The following is a 24633-nucleotide window of genomic DNA, read 5'->3' as shown; positions in this document are numbered from 1 at the left end:
AACAATCATGTCATTTGCAAATAAGGACAGTTTCATTTGGGGCTTCCCAGGTGGCACCAATGGTAAAGAACCTACCTGCCAATGCATGAGGTGTAAGAGACGTGGGTTCAGTCCCTGGGTTGGGAAGATCCCCTGGAGGAGGAAACGGCAACCCACTCCAGTATTCTTGCCTGGAGAATCCCATGGACAGAGGAGCCTGGCGGGCTACAGCCCATGGGGTCACAAAGAGTCAGACACGACTGAGCGACCAGCACGACACTCCAGTTTCACTTCTTTTAAATCTGTACGCCTTTTATTTATTTTTCTTGCCTTGTTGCTCTGGCTGGACCTTACAGTGCCATGTTGAATAGGAGTGGTGAGAGTGAACGCGGTTATCTTGTGTTCAGTCTTAAGGGGATAGCGTTACTGTTATGTAAATGTTAGCGGTAGGGGTTGTGCAGATGGTCTTTTCAAGCTGAGGAAGTTCTTTGTTTATGGTTTTGCTGAGTATTTTTGTCATGAATAGGTATTGGGTTTTCTCATGCTTCTTTTGTGTCATTTGATAAGATCACATGAGTTTTCTTCTTTGGCTTGTTAATACTGTGAATTACATGGATTAACTTCTAAATATTGAACCAGCCTTGATTGTGTTGTATAATTCTCTTAATTGCTGGATTTGAATTGCTAGTATTTTATTGAGGATTTTTGCATCTAAGTTTATGGGAAATAATAGTCTGAAGTTTTTTTTTTTTTTTTTAATTAAGTTGGGAAGTGTTCCCTCTTTTTTCTTGAAAGATTTGTATAAAATTGATGTTAAGTGTTTAAATATTTGAAAAAAATTGTTCAGTGAAAGCATCTAGGCTTGGAGAGCTCTTTTTCAAGAACTTTTTAATTAAAAATTTGATTTATTTAATAATTACAGAACTGTTCAGTTTATCTGTTGAGTTTTTGTGGTTTATAGTTTTCAAGGAACTGGTCCATGTCTTCTAAGTGTGAATTTATGAGCATTGTGAACATTACTGAGCATTATGAACATTTGTGAGTATTATAAAATTACTTTTAGCATTTTTTTTCTCTTTTTGTTGGTTGTGAGATCTGTACTGACATTCTCTATTTTGTTACTGATAGTGTCAATTTGTACCTTTTTACTTGATATTTGTCAGTCTTAAGTAGAAGTCTATACCAAAAATAAAGCTTTGTTTCATTGCTTTTACCCCCTCTGTTCTCTTTCTGTTTTTCATTTTATTGATTTCGGTTCTTGTATTTGTTATTTCCTTTCTTCTGCTTGTATAGGTTTATCTTGCTCTTCTTTTTCTAGGTTCCTGAAGTAAAAATTTAGCTTTTTAATTTGAGATCTTTCCTCTTTACGAATCTAAGCATTTAGTGCTCTAAATTTCCCTCTCAGCATTGCGTTAGCTGAAAATCCCCAAAATTTTAATATGCTGTATTTTCATTTATCTATGTATTTCTCTGTTTCCTTAGAGACTTCCTTGTTGTGACCCATTAGTTATTTAGAAGTATGTTGTTTAATTTGTAAATGTTTACAGGTTTTCCTGTCTTTCTGTTATGGTCTTCTAATTTTATTCCATTATAGTCAGACATGTACTGTGTTTTATTTCAGTACTTTTAAATTTGTTGAGGTTTTTGTTCATTTTGTGTTTGTTCCTTTTGGTCCAGGATATAGTGTACTATAGAGAATGTTTCATAGGTGCTTGAAAAGAATTTGTATTTTTGTTTCATAGGTGTAGAGTGTTCTATGAATGTCAATTAGACCTTTTGATGGTGTTACTAGGTTCTTTTATATCTTTGCTGATTTTTTTTTTCTCTAGTACTTCTGTCATTTGCTAAAACTGGAGTATTGGAATCCTCAGCTGTGTTTGTGGGTTTGTCTCTCCTTTTAGCTTTATTGTTTCTAGTTTCATGTGTTCATGTGTTCATACTGGTTTAGTATGTACACATTTAGGATCACTGTGTTTTCTTGATGGATTGATCATTTTATCATTATGTAATATCTCTCTGTGTCCCTCATAAATTTTTACTCTTAAGTCTATTTTATCCGATATGAATCCAATATGAATATAGTCACTCCTGTCTTTTTTTTTTAATGTTTACATGATATATCTTTTTTCTATTCTTTTTTTAACCTATCTCTTTCATTTGAAGTGAGTTTCTTGTAGACCTGTTTTTAGCTGGTAAATTTAGACCATTCATGTTTAAGTAATTATTGGTATGTTAGTGCTTAGAGCCCAGATTATTTTTGACTCATAGGATTCTTCTTCCATCCTTAACCATTCATCAATAACCACAAAACACAAGTCAGATGAACTTTTTCTTTCTTTCTGTCTGTCTTCTTCATGGCATGGTGACTGGGTCCAAGAGAAGTGTTTCCCAAAGTGTTCGTTTCAAGAGATCCATATAGAAGCTATAGGGCTTCTTAAGACGCAGCTTCACGTCTTCAGTTTCAGAACGCCCCTTCTGCCACACCCTGTTGGTTTCACAGTGCCAGACCAAATTCATTGTGGGAGGTACCTGCTCACGAGCAGGAAAACAAGGAGGTGACGCCATGGGCTCTGTCTTGGCTGCTGACTGCCGGTGCTACTAACGCACGTGCTAGAGCTGAAGCCAGGGGCTGTAACGCACAGCCGGTTAACCAGCCAGTCACACTTGGACTCAGCTTTGTCGTTTGTGAACTGAGGACACTGGACTGGGTGACATACCAGGTGTGGTTCTGTCCTTTCTAACTCTATGATTCTGTTTCTTAGATATCTTTTTTCCCCAGCTTTATTGAGGTAAAATTAAAACTGTATATACTTAAGGTGGGTAGCTTGATGGTTTGATGTACATATACCTTGTGAAATATCCACCATATTCACGCTACTTAATGTATCCATCACCTCACATAGTTACTGTTTGGTTTTTTTCTTCATCAGATAGATTTCTTGTTTATTATCACATTACCATTTTAGCACCATATAAAAGAAGAGACTTAACCATCATTCCAGTAATCTCTGAACTACTCTTAGAGCTCAATTTGACAAACTAATGCATTTACCATTGGTTCTAGAAGCAGCCAGTATCTAACATTAGACTGTCTATAGATTATTATAGGTATAACCAGCCCTGCGGAATGATCTGGATCACTAAGGGAGCTAGAAACCATTGGCTAGGTTATTTCACACACTCTTCTTTTTGAAGAGTTAAAAATCTGCTAATAGATTTTTCCTTTTCAATGTATATATGTTTGATTCTGAAAGAAACTGATCATATTTTGGTTCAGTGGTTTATTCACTGTTGCAATGAGTCTTGCTACGCTTTCCCCAGGATCCTTAGTTAACCTCAGTCTTGCCATCATCAGCACTAAAGTAAATTGCCAGTTTATCCAGATATTTTAAACAGAGGCACCGTTCATTTGAATGACTGCTTCCACGAAGAACGCTTTGAATGATAATACTTTTTTTGTTTATTCAGGTGTTTTGAGGGGTGTCTTTACTGTATAATCATACCTTATATACTGTTTTTAAATTATTCCTGACAATTATAATTCAGTGTCAGAAGGTAAAGTATATGATTTGTGGCCTTGATAAAGATGTGGTTTATGGATCCCAAACCATATTTATCACTGTACTGTATGAACTACAGTGAAGCAGTGTTAAGTGTTTATTTTCATGTTTATTCTCCCACATGGATTGGAGGATGACACCGTCTCTTTTTCATATTTATATCCCCTGTACCTGACATCCTACAACTATATAGTAAGCTTATTGTATGAAATGAGGCTGATAGATGGGAGAGACTGAGATTTGGCCCTTCTTAAGTCAGAATCCTATTTGATTAATTGAGGGATATAGAAAAGAAATGAATAGAAGGTACTTTGGACAGCATGTTTAAAGTTCATTTCAGTGACAGTGCTAAAGCTTGCCAAACAAATTTTACAAGTATACATTTTGGCTTATCATGTGTTTGACCCAATTCTTTATATTTATTTCATCTTGTTTAATTCCTATAAACTGGGGGGGGTGGGGGGTCCATAGGGGAGGAAATATGAATTCCTTACCCAATTAAATGTCCCTGTCACTGTCTTTTCACATGTATTCAGACTAACCAGACACACAAAAATAAATTGTTAGTGGCTTAGTCGTGTCCAACTCTTTGCCAACCCTATGGACCAGACTCCTCTGTTCATGGAATTCTCCAGGCAAGAAGACTGGAGGAGGTAGCCATTTCCTTCTCCAGGGTGTCTTCCCAACTTAGGGTCGAATCTAGGTCCCCTGCATTGTAGGCAGATTATTTACCGTTTGAGCCAGCAGGGAAGTCCTTAAAAATAGATTAATGGTGATGATTGAATTGCCAAGGCATGGTATGAATAGCCATAAAATAAAGTCATGATCCTGTATTTGAAAGTTTCAACATGTGCCTTATTAGGAAAAGAATTACAAGTTCAGCAAGAGATTTCACCTAAGAAAAGAGATGTGGATAGAGAGCATTGTTGTATATTATAATTTTTATTTTTATTTATATTGTGAACAGTGATGAAACTTTCGGGAAAAGAAAGAAGGTAGTGGGATTCATTAAAGTTTCTATTAGACTGTAATATGATTATGGTTACCATTAAATTATGTCATTTGTTTTTAATGTGCATTAGATAGTAAAGCTTCCAGGTTGAAGTTCAAGATTTTGTAGCCATTTAACCAAAGGTATTTGACCGAACATTACTTTTTGGAAATAAATGTTTCATTGATCTCTGTCTCTTTCTGAGACTAGTTTAAGGAGATAAAGCTTCATATTTCCTTGGGAAAAAGACTTATTTGAGGTTCAACATCTGACACTAATATATTTACCCTCTTACTGATTGGGTTTCCCATTCATCCATTTGATTTTTTTTCTTCTTTTTATGATTTGATATATTATAGTCCAGCTTCAAATGGTGAATTTTAAGTCGAGAAATATCCTCCAAAATAAAGATTCCTGTGTTTAATTCTGTAGTGTCTGTCTTTGGGAGAAATAGACAGAAGTAGAAGTTCAGATTCAGAGGGGCGCCTGGTTGGTAATTTGGATCAAAGAGCATGGGGAGAATAATCTCTCCCCTAAAATGAAGCACAGGGATAAGTAATAACTTTTTATGCATGATAAGCATCAGAAATATGAACCTGCTGGTCTTTGCTTTTCATTTTTCCTCACCTCTGTCTTTCAGTGAGAACCTCCTGCAGTGTGCACACGGTGTGATCAATAACTCAATAACTTTTTTCATGCAGTAATTATCTCCATGTGATATTATCTGAGCACTGTTTTTCTTTATTACTCAAAAGATGCAGGAGATATTTATATAACCAGCTGATCCCATTTTGGATAACAGTGCTTTGTGACAGCAGGAGGAACAGTTTATTTTAAATAACCTTTTTAAATAAATGCTCTATGAAAAGCTTTCAGAGTTAATTTTTACTTAGCATGGGAAGGTGATTACCAAAAAGGTTTAGATCGAAAACTTGTACTTTGTATATTTTACAGTTTGATAATCATTCTTTCTAACTTGTAATAAACACAGTTAAAATTAAAATATTGAACCATCTAACGTAGCCATAATTTTTTTCTGATTCCTCTAAATCATTCTGTATATTTTCACAGGTGTGAGCTAAATGTGTGAGTTCTGCCACCTCTGCGTGTCTCACAGGTCGTCTCGTTACAGGCCGAGATCCTGCAGGAGTCCCGGATGATGATTCCAGACTGCCGACGCAGGTTGGAAGCTGCGCACGCTGACCTTCTGCAGTTGTTAGTAAGTGCTGCTTATCTGTCTTAGGTTTCAGTGTTTCTTCAGTCTTAATATATCAAAGGCCAAAATTTTAAATCTTTGACACTGAAAACTAGTTGGTGACGTTTTGTTTACTTGCTCAGTGTACCAGCTTATTTTTAAACAATTAATGGAGTTTAAGTGGTGTTTAAGTTATGCCTCCAGTAGAAGCACTGTGTCAGCATATTCACTCTGTTCCCTTAAACTGAGCTGAAGTATATCTGAGTTATCATGGTAGGTATGCATAGTGCTAATATTGTCCAGCAGTATCTTGAATGATTCGATTTTCACACATAAAGATCTTTTTTAATACATTAAATGTGAGTAAGTATTCTGTTTGATGTTTTAAAAGATGTTTCATGTTTCAAATGAATTCAGGCTGTTTTACAAAGGATTTGGAATTTTTCCCGATTCAAACCTAAAACGATTTGAGAGAGGAAAGAAAACCCTGTACAGTAATATATAGGCAGTCCTTTCATATTAACTTGGAGCTGGTAACACTCTTTATCATACTTGCTAGTATAAATGTCTTGTGATATAGTGGCAGGACCATTTTAAAAAGGGATTCTAAGAAAAATGAGAAGTTATCTTCTTTCTTTTTTTTAATATCTTAAAAAAAATAAAAGCAGAATATTGTATGCAAGCCAGTTGTTATTGCAATTTGATGATAATTTGATGAATTCTGTCATTTCCTTTATTAACCTTTAGTTTCTAGTTCTTGAGCTAATATTAATTACCAGCTACATAGCTGTCTCCTGTTCATAGTTCTTTCCTGTACATCAAACATAGTGAGGCTTTTTCAGGTTGATCATATGTATGTATTCTTGGAAAGAGAATGAGATTTTTTTTCCCACCAAAATAACATCAGGACTAAGTCTGTAGAAAAAATAAAACAGAAATACTCACATTTTACTCTATTTTTGAAACAGAACTCGAATTTATCTGTAGGAACCTTTTCAAAGCAGGATAACTCTTTCAAGCCAAAATGAAGCTAAGTTTTTAAAATAAAAGAGATGAAATAAAAGATAAATGAAAGCAGGAAATAATTACTCTATTAAAATATTACCCGGAACAGAAGCATCATTTGTATTTCCTGACAATTGAAATGCTTTTTCTCTCATGAATGTAGTAACCAAGAAAGTAATAAAAACTGTTTAAAAAATAATATTGTCTTTGGATGATGTATTTGTGTGTGAGGATATATTCAGCAATGTCTGTACCCTCGAAGAGCTCATGTTCTAACAGAGAACAAAGGAATGTTCAAGTATAATAGAGAAGTTTAAGAAATTCTTACCTGTAGTCTGAATTAAGCAAATCCTGTCTTTTTTCCTTTAAAATTTCATATTAAATACATGTACACACACTTTATTTCCTCTTCCCTCTAGCTGTTTGTATATATTCATCTTTTATTGCCTGACCTGAATTGCTGACCATAGCTTTGTTTACTAAAAAATCAAACAAAATTTCCTATGCTCTGTGCTCAGTAACTTACATTATTTCGTTTATCTGTTACTATTAAATAATAGTTTTGTGTATGATATACCAAGGAAGAACTCAGTCTTTAAATGTCAGAAAATGAAAGCTGTTGTTTCCTTGTAGTAGGGTATATAATACTCATCAACAAGAAGACAGTTCACTTTTCTGATTCAAAGACTGTACTTAACTCTAGTGTGACACCTGTAGCCTTCTTTGTCATTGTGAGTAGCTGTAGGATTATTTCGGTCTGAGTGTCATCATATTTGTAATGCATTAGCAAATAATTTTTTATTGTTAGTGCATTAATAATAACCCCATTTTATTGTGTTGATAAAGTGAGAATACAATGTTTTAATTTTTTTCCTGAGATTTTAATTACTTAATGTAAGTGGCTTTAGATGACCATGTTTTTTTCTTATTATATAAGAATATACGATATTGTATATTATGTATAAGAATATATAAAAATTTTGTTTTAATTTTTGAGCTGCTTATCTTGATAGTTTGTAATATTTGAGTAATAAGTACTGAAGTTCAAGAAGAATAAACCTAATTTTTATTACATTTATTTTCAGGAGAGTGAAAAAGACTTGGAAGAAGCTGAGGAATATAAGGAGGCACGTTTAGTACTGGATTCAGTGAAGTTAGAAGCCTGAAGTTTTCTGTACAGGGTATTTTTTGCATTAAATCCTGGGATCCATTCCACAATTCATTATTTTTGACCACTGCTGTGTGTTCAAGTAGTATGAGAATGTGATTCTTTTTATGCAGTGCATATATTTTTCTTTGCCTAATTTAATGTGTCAAATAAATGAGTTCATCTAATAAAATTGCTTCTTTCATACTTTACAGAGTATTTTAATTAACCTTTTAGCATTAAGTCATAGCCATTTTTGACAGAGAATTAAAATCTGTTAGGTTCTATTTAAAGTCTAGATGTTTTGCTGCTTAAGCGTGAATTAAATTAAAAACAGGATGATTTTTTTTTTCTAAGATAGATATCCAAATTTTGAGTATTTTATTCTGAGTAGCATACAACTCCCAGGTAAGAAAGTAAGAACTCGGGACTTCCCTGGCAGTCCAGTGATTCAGACTCCATGCTCCCCAGGCAAGGGGTGAGGGTTTGATTCACAGCTGGGAAACTAAGATCATCCCCATACCACGTGGCATGGCCAAAAGATTTTAAAAAAAGGAAAAGTAAGAACTTCTCTATGGATGCAGCCTCACATATTTATTTCTTCACAGTCAAAGTCCAGCATTTCCATTACTAATGGGAAACATTTAAATCTTTTTCCAGAAAGATTTATACAGAAAACACCAACCATTTAGATCTTTAAGAATAAAATTCTTATAAATAATAAAGAATTGAATTGTGTTTTAAAGGAATAATAAATGTTGCCAGTACTGGGAAATAAATAAATGAATGTTGTACAGTGCTGGGAAATGTTAAATGGAAAGGGAACCTCTGATTTATAGCTTTTGCTCTTTTCTGTAGTATAAATACTTCCACTGTGACCAACTTCAAGTGGCTGATGTGACATCACCGAACAGAATTGGGAAGGTTCAAGCTAGCTACAGCATGCACTGATCCAGCCAAACCTGAATTACCTTGATTGACTAGAAAAGGGTATTGTTGCATCACAAAGCTTTTTCCCAGTGCTATTGTAAACCTGTAACTTAATCTTTTGAGCTTATTTTTAAAAAATATATAACATTTGTTTTATTATATTTCTAGAAAATATGTATGAGCCTTATGTTACCAACCTAACATGAACCATGATCTAATGAACCAAAATAGTAATAATAACATTTATACTTTAAAACTCATAATTGAAAAAATAAGAAAATGAATTTTTGCTGCTATAAAATACATACTTGTAATATGGTTGATCAAATTTTGGAAGTTGCAGATGATAACTAGAAACTAACATTTATTGAATCTGAGAAAAATCAGAGAAGAGAAAAATAATACTATTCTTTAATATTTCTAAAGCCTACTCTGTTTAAAAGCATAGAATGTATCATTTATAAAATAAAACTTTCACTCATTTAGCAAATTACTTCATCAGAGAATAGCATATATCTGAAGCATTTCTAAATTGAAATGTCATCATTTTAGTACATATTACATACCATTTTTAAGTATTTGAGGTAGAAGAGGGGAAGAGTGAGGAAATAAAAGCTATAATTACAATGTAAAATTTTATACTAAGATTCAGTATTAGAGATTTGAGGATCAGGAGAATTGAACTCTTTAGATTATCTTGTGGTTTGGTGTTAAGAACAGGTGGAGGTTTTTTGGTTTCAGGCTTGTTTTTTTGTTTTTGGCATATTGAGTTTTTAAATTCGTAAAGCATTCTGAGAATTTTTGACATGTTCCAGTTGTTCTTGTGGCCAAGAGGCACATTAAGAGCAGTTATAATCGATTAAGCATTAACTTGTTTTTAAGCTTTTATTTAAAACCTTTTATTTGTGTAATAATAAGTAGGAATTTCCTAAACTAAGACCTCCAATTAACATAGCAGCTGCTCAATAAACATTTGTAGAAAAAGTGAAAAGCAAGAACATGTCTAGCATTGGGTCTCCTGTATTGCAAACAGATTCTTCACCACCTGAGCCACAAAGGAAGCCTGTCTAACGTGTAGAATGAGACAGAATGCTCTGAAGGATTATATCTCGTCATAGACAAAACACATTTAATAGAATGCTTTTCAAAGTGTTGTGACCACAAAGCACAGTAAGAAGCACATTCTTTTATACAGATGCATATACAATGTATAGATATATAAACTTCTTTGATATATATCTTTATCAGCTTCTTAGATCTCAAAGCAGTTGTCTCAGTGAATGTGTGCTACAGATTTACACGTTACAGGCATAAAGTGTCATGGTAATATGTAATAACTTAACATTTGTTAAATGCCCTTGTCCTTGCACAGACCAATACAGTGGCATCCATAGATTAGACAGGCAAAACAAAGACAAGTGGCAAAATCAAGTAAATCTAATTTTTCCATGTTTTTCTGTATGGCAAAGGTCACATTATTTCTAAGTAAGAATGTACATAGGATAAATAAATAGACACATAACATACAAAATGAGTCAAGTGACCAAATCCACGCTGGTTTTAATGCCATTGAGAGTATTCTTAAATTTCAGCGTTTTCACTTGGATGTTCTTGGCTATCTCCCAAAGTCCTGGACAGGAACTTCCTGTCTGGGCTTTTGGGACATACACATTTTGGATGAGTACTAACATGTTAAGAAGTAGGTTGTCCTTCATTTATCCTATTTTGTACCTTGTGGGTAAGTCATGTAAACAGTTCCTTGGGAAGGAATGGAATTTGTGGGGAGGATTTTTTTTTTTAAACTGCTAAAATAAGCACGTGTTTATGAGTAATGAAACCTGGTTAAAGTAATATATTGTAATGTTCGTTTCACTTTTCTTGAATTTCTGGTGAGGAACAGTCAAAGCCTAATATTTAAAAATTGTCTCTATGCCTCTACCTGTGCACTGAATCACTTCCAAATTGAGCAGTCAAACCTGGTTAATCTAAATTACTTTGCAAACTTCATTACATTACTTGGCTTTTAAAAAATCCTATCAAATTTAATAAGGACATATCTTACAGCTGGTTATCACTTAAATCTTATTATTTGGTCATTTAGATAAACCAAGGACAGATTAATACTTTCTTTGATGGTGAGTTAGGACCTTTAAATGTCAGTGTAAACTTGATAGTATGTGAACAAGAGCTGTGAAGTGAGTATTTGGCATTAAAGGGTTAATCAGGTAATTTAGTCCTTGAGACTCTTTTGAGTGCTTTAGCTGGAAAGAAATTGAATGGTTTAGAAATGGTGCACTCTGAAACAAGTATTAGTGCACTTGAAATTTTCAAGCGTGCTTCATAAAAATCTACATTGCACTCCACTATTCGTTCTTACTGCTCTTATGAGAGGTATTTGTTCATGTATTAGACGGTTGCACAGAAAGGTATGATTAATTTATTATGTTACAGTAGATCTACACCTTTCTACCCTTTTTTGTGCTTTCTTTTGACAGCTGGATAGTTGACAAGGTGATTTCAAAGTCTTGAGGGCAATATATGTCACCAAAGGTTAATATTTTTGTTTTTAATTTTTTGGATGCACCATGCGACATGTGGAAGCTTACTTCCTCAACCAGGAATTGAACCCACGCCCCCTGCATTGGAAGCAAGGAGTCTTAACCACGGGACCAGCAGAGAAGTCCCAAAAGGTTAATATTTTTAAAACACAAGAAGACTTTTCAAATTAATAAGAAAAAATTTGTAGTGTAAAAGGTAAAGGATGAAAACAGTTCATAAAATAATAAATGCAAATGAATAGGTTTTTTTTAAATGTTTCACTTCAGTAGTAGTCAAGTTCAAATTTTAAATACAGTGAAGCAAAAATTTTACAGATGAGAATATCTGTTGACTAGGTATGATAAAGTACTATCCAATGAGTTTAGCATAAAGATTGAAGTAAACAAATGGGAAAAGAACATCACTTACATTATACGCAGTTGATATGTACCAGGAAACACAAGAGCATCATCTGTAAAATAATTGAAGCAACAGGGAAATTAAAGTAGGTAGCTACAAAATGAATATATACAGTTGTTAGGGATTGAATTATGTGCTTCAAAACAATAGGTTGAAATCCTGACCCCTAGAACCTCAGAATATGACCTCATTTGGAAAGAGGGCCCTTGCGTATTTCATCCGTTCAGATGAGGTCACGCTGGAGAACAGGGTAGGCCTTATCTGTTCTGACTGACGCCCTAATGAGACAGTGTGAAGACTTACAGTGAGAAGGCCACAGGACGGCACAGGCAGAGGGTGGAGTTATGCTGTTCTGACTGACGTCCTAATGAGACAGTGTGAAGACTTACAGTGAGAAGGCCGCAGGAGGCACAGGCAGAGGGTGGTGTTAGGCTGTTCTGACTGACCCCCTAATGAGACAGTGTGAAGACTTACAGTGAGAAGGCCGCAGGACGGCACAGGCAGAGGGTGGAGTTATGCTGTTCTGACTGACGTCCTAATGAGACAGTGTGAAGACTCACAGTGAGAAGGCCGCAGGAGGCACAGGCAGAGGGTGGTGTTAGGCTGTTCTGACTGACCCCCTAATGAGACAGTGTGAAGACTTACAGTGAGAAGGCCGCAGGAGGCACAGGCAGAGGGTGGTGTTAGGCTGTTCTGACTGACGTCCTAATGAGACAGTGTGAAGACTTACAGTGAGAAGGCTGCAGGACGGCACAGGCAGAGGGTGGAGTTATGCTGTTCTGACTGATGCCCTAATGAGACAGTGTGAAGACTCACAGTGAGAAGGCCGCAGGACGGCACAGGCAGAGGGTGGTGTTAGGCTGTTCTGACTGACCCCCTAATGAGACAGTGTGAAGACTTACAGTGAGAAGGCCGCAGGAGGCACAGGCAGAGAGTGGTGTTAGGCTGTTCTGACTGACGTCCTAATGAGACAGTGTGAAGACTTACAGTGAGAAGGCCACAGGAGGCACAGGCAGAGGTGGGTGTTAGGCTGTTCTGACGACCCCCTAATGAGACAGTGTGAAGACTCACAGTGAGAAGGCACAGGACGGCACAGGCAGAGGGTGGTGTTAGGCTGTTCTGACTGACCCCCTAATGAGACAGTGTGAAGACTCACAGTGAGAAGGCTGCAGGACGGCACAGGCAGAGGGTGGAGTTATGCTGTTCTGACTGATGCCCTAATGAGACAGTGTGAAGACTCACAGTGAGAAGGCCGCAGGACGGCACAGGCAGAGGGTGGTGTTAGGCTGTTCTGACTGACCCCCTAATGAGACAGTGTGAAGACTTACAGTGAGAAGGCCGCAGGAGGCACAGGCAGAGGGTGGAGTTATGCTGTTCTGACTGATGCCCTAATGAGACAGTGTGAAGACTCACAGTGAGAAGGCCGCAGGAGGCACAGGCAGAGGGTGGTGTTAGGCTGTTCTGACTGACCCCCTAATGAGACAGTGTGAAGACTTACAGTGAGAAGGCCGCAGGAGGCACAGGCAGAGGGTGGTGTTAGGCTGTTCTGACTGACCCCCTAATGAGACAGTGTGAAGACTTACAGTGAGAAGGCCACAGGAGGCACAGGCAGAGGGTGGTGTTAGGCTGTTCTGACTGACCCCCTAATGAGACAGTGTGAAGACTCACAGTGAGAAGGCCGCAGGACGGCACAGGCAGAGGGTGGTGTTATGCTGCTACAAGCCAAGGGATAGTGAGGTGACACCAGACTTGTGAGAAAGGCATGGAATAGATTCTCCCTTAGGTCCTTGGAGAGTGTGTGGCTCTGCCAACAGCTTGATTCAGGCTTCTAGCCTCCAGAACTGTAAGACAATAAATTTTGGTTGTTTTAAGCCACTGTACTTTGTTCCATTAGTCTTAGAAATGAATACATAGAACCCAACAGCTTTTCTGTATGCCAGCAATAACCAAACATAATGGAAAAATAAATCCCTAAGGAGAGTCATAGAAGATGACATTTTAAAAAATGACTTGTACTGCATATGAAAAGTTGATATTGTTAAAACATGGTTTCTCCCTGTGTCCACTGCAAATTCAATGAAATAAAATACAACATGGTTTGGAGAGAGGAGTGGAGTGTTAGGAAATGATTCTAAAATGCAATTTAAATTTTTTTAATATTTATTTTTTATATGTTTGGCTGTGTCAGGGCTTAGTTGAGGCATGTGAGATCTAGTTCCCTGACTGGGGATCGAACCCAGGCCCCCTGCATTGGGAGTATGGAGTCTTAGCCATTGGACCACCAGGTAAGTCCTAAAAAAATGTTTAACAGGAAAGAATATCTGAGAGGGGAATATGAAAAAGAATAGTGATGAGAAACTAGCTCTGCTCACTATCAAAAATTCATAGTGTTTGCGTGTGTGTGTGTGTGTGTGTGTATATATATGTGTGTGTATATGATATTATATATCATTATATACATTATACATTATATACATCATATATATACATTATATATATGTGTGTATATGTATTTAGTATATGATAAAGAGTATTTCAGACTTATCAGAAAGATAGATTATTCAGCAAGTCATATTGAGGTAACCGGCTTACCATTTGGAGGAAATGGGAAGTTGAATCTGTTTCACCTCTCACACCAAAGTAAATTTCAGCTGAGTCAAAAATTTCAATATAAAAGAAAAAAAAATGGTGAAACTAATAGATTAACAAAGAATTTTTAATTGATATTATGCAGTGGAATATAGGGAAATAGAAAATCTAATACACTGTTCATGAGAATTTTAAAGACTGCAATTCTCCACAAAGTAATACATAAATATAATGCCACAATTATCAAAATTACAGAGATATAGAAAAATAAATGATGAGACTATCCAAGAAAATCTTGAAAATGGGTAATTAATAAAGGGGAGAAGGGATAAGTATAAGAGGTAGTACAGTTGGACATTGAAACTTAAAATTACTACATTTAAAACAGTGAAACCAATACAACACTAAACTGTCAGTCAGTATAATAGACTAGAAAACCCAAACTCACCCCAAGTATGTATATCAGTAATAAGTACCTGATGGAGGTAGCATCTCAAGTTACTGGTAAAAGGATAGATAATATATAAATGGAATTAGGACAGTCTGAGAAAAGTAAAAGTTGATTTGTATCTCATTTCACACAACAAAGCTTAAATAAAGAATTAAATTTATGCAACAAGCATTTCTTGAGCCTATACTATTAGTCAGGCACTATTCTGAAGCTAGGATACAATCGTGAGCAAGACAAAGATCTCTGCTCTTGAGGAGCATACATCTCATGGACAAGAAAATAGCAGGAATGTGTTCTGTGCAAGAACCGGTGGGGCAGGAACCAAGTGAGTAATGGGGAAAGTAGTAGAAGAATTTGTGGGGCTTTGTTAAGATAAGGAAAGAAGTTAAAGTTTTATTCTAATGAGAGTCCACAAAGATCTTAACCCAGGGAGTGACACGATTTAATTAGCATTGTTTAAAGATCTTGTTATTCTGTAGAGACTGAATCATAAGAAGCAAACCAGTGTCTCCCCACTGGTGGTTCCAAGTGTACAAATCTCCCGTCAGGTTGCCAACAGCGTCCCCAGCTGGACAGACTCCAGGGAGGAGAGCGAGGGCTGCGGCCATCAGCCCCACAGCCTCCCCTCTCCATCAGAAAGCCCCTGGGGAGGCGGAAAGCAGGGCCCCTTCAAGTACTCTGATGGGTGGCCTTCTTAGGTGCAAGGATCCTAGACGTGGTCACTTAGCCTTGGGTTGGCCCTGAGAAGTCTGTGGCCTCCTTTCCAGAGACTCAGCTCAGCCTCAGCTAGCACGCCCTGATTGCTCCACCCTCCCCTCCCTCCAGACCCTCCCTTGGCAGAACGTAGTTTAGCATGCAGGTTAATTCCAGTTAGGTTGTTCTCTTCTGAATATCCACCTTTCACACCCACTTCCACCAGAGAGAGGTATGGCCATCCCAGGGGTGGTGAGAAAACTATGATTTAGCTGCAAAAGCTACATGTTTCTGTCAGGGTAAAGGTTACATTGAAAACAAAAGTATTGCCTTGTTTATAAATAGGGAATTTAGCAAAGTCTGGGGTGAGGAAATAGCTGGGCCTCTAGACATAGTAGCTGCATACTGATTTGTAACATGAACATGGACACAGAATTAGAACCAGTTCTTCCTCCTTTCATGGCACAACCTTGCCTTCAGCACTTAACTGGGTGCCAGGCACGGGGAATGCAAAGTTATAAGAAGCTCATGATCTGATAACTAATCCTTACAGTGTGGGGGACCAGGTGCTGTCATAAAGTTCAATGTGATATTGAGATTTATAATAAATACCTATTCAAAACAGAGCCACAGGAAAAAGATCAGATCTGTGATTACCAGTGATGAGGGAGGGTGGGAGATCAGGGTTGGGGAAGGGAGAATTGACTGAGGACAGGCAAAGATACAAACTTCTACTTTATAAGACAAATAACTGTTGGGAATGTAATGTACAACATAATAAATATAATTAACATGGCTGTAGGTTATATATAAAAGTTGAGAGTACATGCTGGGAGTTTTCATTACAAGAAAGAAAACTTTTCTTCTGTTTATTTGATTTTGTACCCATATGAAATGATGGATGCTTACTGGATTTAGTGTGATGGTCACTTCATGAAGTATGTAAATCAAACCATTATGCTGTATATCTTAAACATATACAGTGTTGTGTGTCTATTATGTCTCAATAAAACTGGAAGAAAAAAAAAAGATTATGCTACCAAATGAAGGAAGGAAGGAGAAGAGAGAGAGGAAGAGAGAGATAAAGAAGTATTTATTTGGTCATCTTTTTGTTTCTGGCACAGAGATCCTGAAACCCTTGAAATTTCCTAACTGTTAGAAAGTGAAAGACACTCAGCTGTGTCCTCCTCTTTGAGACCCCACAGGCTATACAGTCCAGGGGATTTTGCAGGCCAGACTACTACTGGAGTGGGTAGCCTTTCCCTTCTCCGCGGGATCTTCCCAACCCAGGGATCGAACCCAGGTCTCCCACATTGCAGGTGGATTCTTTACCAGCTGAGCCACAGGGGAAGCCCAAGAATCCTGGAGTTGGGTAGCCTATTCCTTCGCCAGTGGACCTTCCCAACCCAGGAATCAAACCGAGGTTTCCTGCATGGCAGATGGATTCTTTACCAGCTGAGCTACCAGGGAAGCCCTTAAAGGGATAATATTCATAATATTCAAAGTGATGAGTGATAATATTCATAATAAGCCCCTTTCAACCACACTTGAGTTTGTGTTAATTGCAGTGATTTTTGGGAAGTTTGGAAGAATAGGGGCTGGTTGCCAAGGAAACTTGGCAGGTTTGTGATTTTTAGTCCTACCCTCTGACGTCTGGAGGTGTTGATTTAATAAATTTAATAAAGAGGCTTGATTTAAGAAGCCTCCATAAAAGTTCAACAGGAGAACTTCCCAGTCGGTGAACTCTTATTAGAGGTTGGGAAGATGGCTTGGAGGCTCTGAGCAGTTTTCCCGTAACTTGCCCTATGCATCTCTTTCATCTGGCTGTTCTTGAGTTAAATCATTTTACAGTAAACCCGCAATTTGGTAAATAAAGTATTTCTCTTAGTTTTGTGAGCCACTCTAGCAAATTAATCAAACCCAAGGAAGGGGTTATTGGAACTTCCAATCTGTAGTCGATTGGTAATAACCTGTGCTGGCAGTTGACCTCTGAAGTATTGGGGTGGAGGCAATCTTACAAGACTGGGCCCACAACTTTTGGGATATGTTATCTCCAGATAGATAGCAACAGAATTGAGTTGAATTGTGGGACACCCAGCTGGTGATGGAGAATTTCTTGTTGGAGGGTGGCGGGGCAGAGGGCAGGCAGGGGAACCCATACACCAAAATTGGTGTCGGAATCAGAATCATAGAAGGTCTTATTGGAGCCAAGAGGAAGGGTCAAACAGAAACCTTTCAGTTTGGGTTTCACACAATCCACCACAGCCGTCCAAGTTATCTCAAGCAGGAGATAAAATGAAAAATTTGTGCAAGAGTCTTTGAAAGAGCCCTGGACCACAAAGAATGTGTGCACTAACAGAACACCTTGCCAGCACTTATGGAAGCGATAAAGGTGATCGGGGTGCTGTGTGCTCAGTCGCCTGAGTCATGTCCGACTCTCTGACCCCATGCACTGTGGCCCACCGAGCTCCTCTGTCCATGGCATTTTTCCCAGCAAGAACACTGGAGGGGGTTGCCATGTCCTCCTCCAGGGGATCTTCTCAACCCAGGAATCAAACCCTCATCTCCTGCATTGCAGGTGGATTCTTCACTGCTGAGCCTCCGGGGGAGCCCACAGGTGGTCACGAGTCCCTCCCAACGAGAAGTCTGAGGGTAGTGGTTCTGAGCTCGGTGCTCTCGGGCGCCGGCTGTCTTGGCCTTTTTGGCTGTATCCTTTTCAGCTGGTAGGTACTATCTTCCCTCTGGGACCAGCATGGGTGCTGTCACCCTGGTAAGCAAGTCATTTACATTTCCTGGGTCTCCATTTTTCCACTATCAGAATGAGATGAGATTAGATGATGAGTAAGAATTCCCCACTTTTTTTTTTTTTTGGCTGTTAACTTCTTTAAAATTTTATTTTTATTTTAAATTGGAATGTAGTTGATTTGGGTTTCCTGGGTGGCTCAGTGGTAAAGAATCTGCCTGCAATGCAGGAGATGCGGGTTCAACCCCTGGGTCAGGAAGATCCCCTAGAGAAGGGAATGGCAACCCGCTCCTGTATTGCTGCCTGGAGAAGCCCATGGATGGAGGAGCCTGGAGGGCTACAGTCTGTTGGGTCACAAAGAGTCGGACACGACTTGGTGACGAAACAGCAGCCGTGGCGGCATCGTTGATTGACAAGGTGCTGGTTTCAGATGTGCAGTCAAGTGATTCAGTTATACACACACGCCCATTCCCTTTCAGATTCTTGTCCCATATAGGTTATTACAGAATACTGAGTAGAATTTCTTGTGCTATACAGTGAGTCCCTGTTGGTTATCTATTTTACATATAGCAGTGTGTAATATGTTGTGTATTGGTTGTCTATTTTATATATAGTAGCGTGTGTATCCCAGGCTTCTAATTTATACCTCCCGCCACGTTTCCGCTTTGGTAACATAGGTTTGTTTTCTTGTTTACGTTTTTTACTGGAGTACAGTTGCTAATGTTAGTCTCCGCTGTCCAGCAGAGCGAATCAGCTGTGCATATACATACACTCCCCATTTAGGTCACCACAGCGCCCTGAACCGAGCTCCCGGTCCCACACAGTCTGGCCTTATTGTCTGTTCTATACACAGTGGTGTACATGTGTTGATCCCCGTCTCCCAGCCCACCCCACCCCTTCGTCCCCTCTTGGTTATACGTATGTTTCTTCTCTGTGTCTGTGTCTCTGTTTCAGCTTTGCAAGTAGGTTCATCTGTACCATTTGTCTAGATTCCACATATGTGCGTTAATATACAGTATTTGTTTTTTCTTTCTGACTTACATCGTTCTGTATGACCGTCTCACATTTGTTGTCTATGTCTGAGTCTGTTTCTGTTTTGTCAGAAAGTTCATTTGTATCATTTTTTGTGTATTCCACATTTACGTGATACCATATGATGCTTGTCTTTCTCTTTCTTACTTCACTAAGTATGGTCATCTCTAGGTCCATCCTTGTTGCTGCAAGTGGCATTGCTTTGTTCTCTTTTATGGTTAATATTCCATTGTGTATACATGCCACATCTTCTTTATCCATTCCTCTCATGATGGACATTTATGTTGCTTCCATGTCTTGGCTATTGTAAATAGTGCTTCAGTGAACACTGGGATGCATGTATCTTTTAGAATTATGGTCTTCTCCAGATATATGCCCAAGAGTAGGATTGGTGGATCATATGGGAGCTCAATTTTTATAAACAAACTCAATACTGTTCTCCATAGTGGTTGTACCAATTTACATTCCCATCAACAGTGTAAAAGGATTCCCCTTCTCCATACCCTTTCCAGCATTTACTGTTTGTAGACTTTTTGATGATGGCCACTCTGACTGGTGTGAACTGATACCTCATTGTAGTTTTGATTTGCATTTCTCTGTGTTATTTTTGACCAGAGTAAGGTCTCTTTTGGATCTAGATTTCTCTTACACCAACTGTTACTCAGGGATGAGAATTTTACCTGATTGTTTCCCAACTTGAACATGATACAATTTTGGAATTAAAAGTTCTGGAGTGGGGTCTGGGAATTCACAAGTTCTAACATGCAGGTGCTGCTAAAAGTGCTTGTCTTGGTACCACAGATGAGAACCACAGGTTTTAGCCATCAGTATGTCAGTTTCCCTGCCCTGTAAAATTAAGGAGGGATTATTTAGTGATCATATCACTTCTGGCTAATTGCCAAAGTCCTTTGGCAAGCTTTTTAAAAATACAGATAGTTGAGCCTCATCCTTGGAGATTCTGATGCAGTGGGTCTGGGGCTGGACCCCAGAATAGATTCTTTATTCAACAATTCCTTGGATGATTATGAGGTTAGAGCTTCACTGAGATCCTCCTAACTCCAAATTCTAAAAGGCTCATCAGTTTCAACAACTTGAGTAGTCACAAAGGAAAAATAACTGCAAAGGACGCAGTATTTTTACCTGTTTTCCTCTCAAATTCAAAGATATCTAGGATTTGGTGGATTTTATTTATTTAAACACCCACCCCTGGGGATTAAAAAAAAAAGTGAGCCATTACTATGCTAGACTCTGTAATAATATCTCAAGGAGCAGTGAAAATTCAACCTCTCTCCCTCCTTCTGGAAGTATGTAATCTCTCCCTTTAACTCTCTTAGCATTTTTCCATATTATTACTTTCCTATATATGTATGTATAATTTTTTATTTTTACTAATATATGAGCAGAATTTTAAAAAATCAAATAACATAAGAGGTAGCCCCCTAGCCCTTTGTGGCTATTGGGCACTTAAAATACAGATTCTCCAAATTGAGGTGTGGTGTAAGACTTAGTATGAGAAAAAGATCATAAAATATTTCACTAATGATTTTAATATTGAGCAGAATTTTAAAAAATCAAATAACATAAGAGGTAGCCCCCTAGCCCTTTGTGGCTATTGGGCACTTAAAATACAGATTCTCCAAATTGAGGTGTGGTGTAAGACTTAGTATGAGAAAAAGATCATAAAATATTTCACTAATGATTTTAATATTGAGCAGAATTTTAAAAAATCAAATAACATAAGAGGTAGCCCCCTAGCCCTTTGTGGCTATTGGGCACTTAAAATACAGATTCTCCAAATTGAGGTGTGGTGTAAGACTTAGTATGAGAAAAAGATCATAAAATATTTCACTAATAATTTTAATATTGATTACATATTTAAATGGTAGTATCTTGGGCTTTTTGGGTTAAAGAGAATATAATGATATTACTGAAATTAATGTTGCCTGTATAGTCTTCCTTTTTTAATGTGGTTGCTTGAAAAATCAAAATTACAGTGTGGCTTGTAATATCCTACTGTTGGACAGCAGTGCTCTCATATGTATTATCTTCTCCATTCTGTTTTCCTTCTTTTATTATTCCATTTTCTTGGAAATTTCATCAGTTCCACATACCAGTATTTCTACTGAACTTTTAATAACAGATGTCATCTTTTTAATCTCCTAGAGCATTTTGTTGGTCTCTTAGTCTTTCTTTTACCTTGCACATTTCATTTTTTTACAAGTGCAATACTTTCTCATCTCTCTGACTTTGTGATTCTAGTTCTCTTGACATTTTTTTTTTTCTGTTCCTGCCACTCTAGTTTGCTACAAGCTTCTTCATTCTCTTTGCTCTCCATGTTTCAACTTGGAGGCTTTCCCCTAGTATAATAATTTTGGGCTATCCATTCAGTTCAAGAGGCACCAAAAAGTTGCCTGGAAATTCTGTGTACATTGGTTCATTGGTTGGCGGTCTTTTCTGTTGGTTAATGAGATAGAAGGCTGAACTTTCTTTAAGAGATACCCATCACTGCCAAGTGTTAGTTTGTGGAGGCTTTTTCTCTGGTATTTTTTTAGATTTCTGCGGAGAAGAATCCTCCAGGCTGCTTGTCTTGGTAAGTAGTTAGGGAAAAGGAGAGCGATGTTGGGAGTCAAGTCATCACTTGCTAGATAATTCCACTGTTTTCAGCACCTTACTCATCCGGGACCTCTCTGATACTTTTTCAAATCCAGATGGTCTCAGATTCAGTATCTCTAGAGAATAAATTTCTGTTTCTTGGGAAAGTAGAGGTAGTGACATGCCTGGGCGCTGAGATGGGAGAGGCTGCAGTTCATCTACCCTGAGCTCCTCCGTGCACTCAGGGCCGTGGGCCTCCCGCGTGGGTGCCCTGGGTACTCCTTGGGCTGTGACTTCTGCTGCGTCTGCTTTTTCTGCTCTCCATTTTTAGAAACTGGTGAAATCTTTCATCCTGTTTTCTCTGGTCCTGTTCTTGTTGTCCTTGTGGGTTAATTTTTAATTATGTAGTATTTTCTGTTTTTTTCTTTATTTTATTCTTGTGTGTATTGGCAGTGCTTGGTCTTCATTGCTGTGTGGGCTTTTCTTTAGCTGCAGTGAGCAGGGGCTGCTCCCTGGCTGTGACGCGCAGGGTTCTCCTTGCAGTGGCTTCTGTTGTTCCGGAACACGGACTCCAGGCCCCACAGTAGTTGCAGGCTTCACTAGTTGCAGCTCGCAGGCTTCGTTGCCCGGTGGCTTGTGGAATCTTCTCAGACCAGGGATCCCTTGTCCCCTGCATTGGCTAGTGGATTCTTAACCACTGGACTACCAGCGGAGTCCTGTGTAGTATTTTCATAGTGGGGTTTCAGTAAAGAAAGATCACATGTATATAGCCAGTTTTCTCATCTCTACCTGGAAGCCCTGTTTCTACCCTGCGCTCTAGTTATTTATTGCTTTTTATTTCCTCCTTAAAGAGAGGGCAGAATGAGTCTACCCTCTCAACCCTCTTCCTGGCATCTGTGTGTTACTTTCGGTATACTGAGTGCTCCACAGAGAAGCAAGACACTCATGTAAATTATCTGTACTTTTGAATCTTACTGGCTCCCTGAGTGACTAGAAATAAGTCACTTTATCTCTCTGGGTCACAGATCTTAGACTAGAATCTGGTCTCTAGATTTCCAAAGACAGCCTTGACATAAGACTCTACCTGACCAGTTACTTTCTTAGTTTTTCAGTGTTTGCTAATGTGTATTTTATCGTCACTGGGCATCTGATGTTGTAGAGACTTGTAGAAACCTTTTGCTAAGGAATAAAATTTAAATCCATCAAGAGAGACAATAATTAATCCTAGTTGAAGGGCTTATCATCCCTGATGGGTAGTGGTGACCAAGTGCAGGATTGAAAACGGAACAGGAATAGCAAGTGCAGTAGAAACAGTGCCTTCTCCCTGTGCTAGCCACACAAGTCTTGGCATGAAATGTGGGAGGATGGAGGAGAAGGGTAAGGTGAAGCTACTGGAAGTTGTTTTAAAATGTACCCAGGATTTTGGTTTTATACCGATATGGCGAGGCCAATAGATCCAGAGATGATTGCCACTGGAAAGACATTTGTTACTTACAGTTCCTGCCACACCATATGGGACCACATAGGGAAGCACCAGGGTCGGTCAGGAGGCACAAGGATGGAGGGGAAAGCCTGGACAAAAGACTTTCTTGGAGTGGTTTTTTTTTTAAATTTTATTGAACTATAGTTGATTTACAGTGTTGTGTTAATTTCTGCTGTATAGCAAAGAAACATATATATATATTCTTTTTCATATTCTTTTCCATCATGACTTGTCATAGGATATTGAACATAGTTCTCTGTGCTTACAGTAGTAGGATCTTGTTTTTCCATTCTGTATATAATGCATCTGCTGATTTCAAGTCCCCAGTCTTCCTCTTTCCCATTCTCCTTCCCCTTGGCAACCACAGGCCTGTCCTGTGAGTCTGTTTCATAGATGAGTTCATTTGGGTCACATTTTAGCTTCTGCATATAAGTGATCTTATGTATTATTTGACTTTTCTTAGTGTGATAATCTCTAGGTTCATCCCTGTTGCTGCAATGGCATTATTTCATTCTTTTTCTTATGGCTGAGTAATATTCTGTTGTATATCTGTGCTACATCTTCTTTATCCATTCTTCTGTCAATGGACATTTAGGTTGCTTCCCTGTCTTGGCTATCATGAATAGGCCTGCTCTGAACAGAGGGTGCGTGCATCTTTTCCAACTGTACTTTTGTCTGGATGTATGCCCAAGAATGGCATGGCTGGATAGTATGGCAGCTCTGTCTTTAGCTGTTTGAGGAACCCTCATACTGTTTTCCATAGTGGCTGCACCAAATGGTCAAGACCCTTCATTGTGGTTTTTGCAGGAAGGAAAAGGTGAGGCAGGGTAATAAGCAGGTTCAGGATCGGGTGATTTGATAGTTTGAATAATTGACAGCAGCCTCTGGGTTGTAAGAGTGGTCCCCAGTTGTCCATTACCTGGACCTGGGGTGATGAGGGCAGAAAGTAGTTGCCTGGTGTGTAACAGCCGGACAAGGGAGGTGGTTCGCGTTAAAGACTCTGGATTGGTCAGTTGGCATTTGAAAGGTGTGCCCCCCAGCAAGTTGTTAGCTGTCTCTTAAGAACTGACTAAGCTCTGGGAGTGTCAGTCTCTCCCTAGTCAGCAAGGCCCCAGATGCCAGAGCATCAGAAATATAGAAAATAAGAAAATACAGGTAATACAAAAATGGTCAAAGACTGATCTAAGCTGCTAGACTATCAGAGTCATGATGAAGCAGGCAATGAGGCAGCAGTGACACGGCTTTTGCTAGGAGTAGGATGAAACGTGTAAGAACAAAGTTAGCG

The 24633-nt window shown here is 38.4% G+C and overlaps 1 protein-coding gene across 2 annotated transcripts in view; it reads left to right on the top strand.

Annotated features, from left to right (window-relative positions):
* The window catches only part of TBCA (tubulin folding cofactor A), an 81991-nt gene extending 73907 nt beyond the window's left edge, over positions 1 to 8084 (top strand). For both annotated transcript variants that reach the window (XM_043470724.1, XM_043470723.1), the window contains 2 exons: positions 5663 to 5749; positions 7816 to 8084. In XM_043470724.1, coding sequence (XP_043326659.1) covers positions 5663 to 5749; positions 7816 to 7896 — 168 coding nt within the window. In that variant the 3' untranslated portion in view covers positions 7897 to 8084. The remainder of the gene's footprint in view (positions 1 to 5662; positions 5750 to 7815) is intronic.
* Positions 8085 to 24633: the final 16549 nt, after the last annotated feature.

This window comes from Cervus canadensis, chromosome 6 (genome assembly GCF_019320065.1).
Source record: "Cervus canadensis isolate Bull #8, Minnesota chromosome 6, ASM1932006v1, whole genome shotgun sequence".
Lineage (NCBI taxonomy): Eukaryota > Metazoa > Chordata > Mammalia > Artiodactyla > Cervidae > Cervus > Cervus canadensis.
Note: the sequence above shows the minus strand (reverse complement) of the source record. Positions and strands in the feature narration are given on the sequence as shown.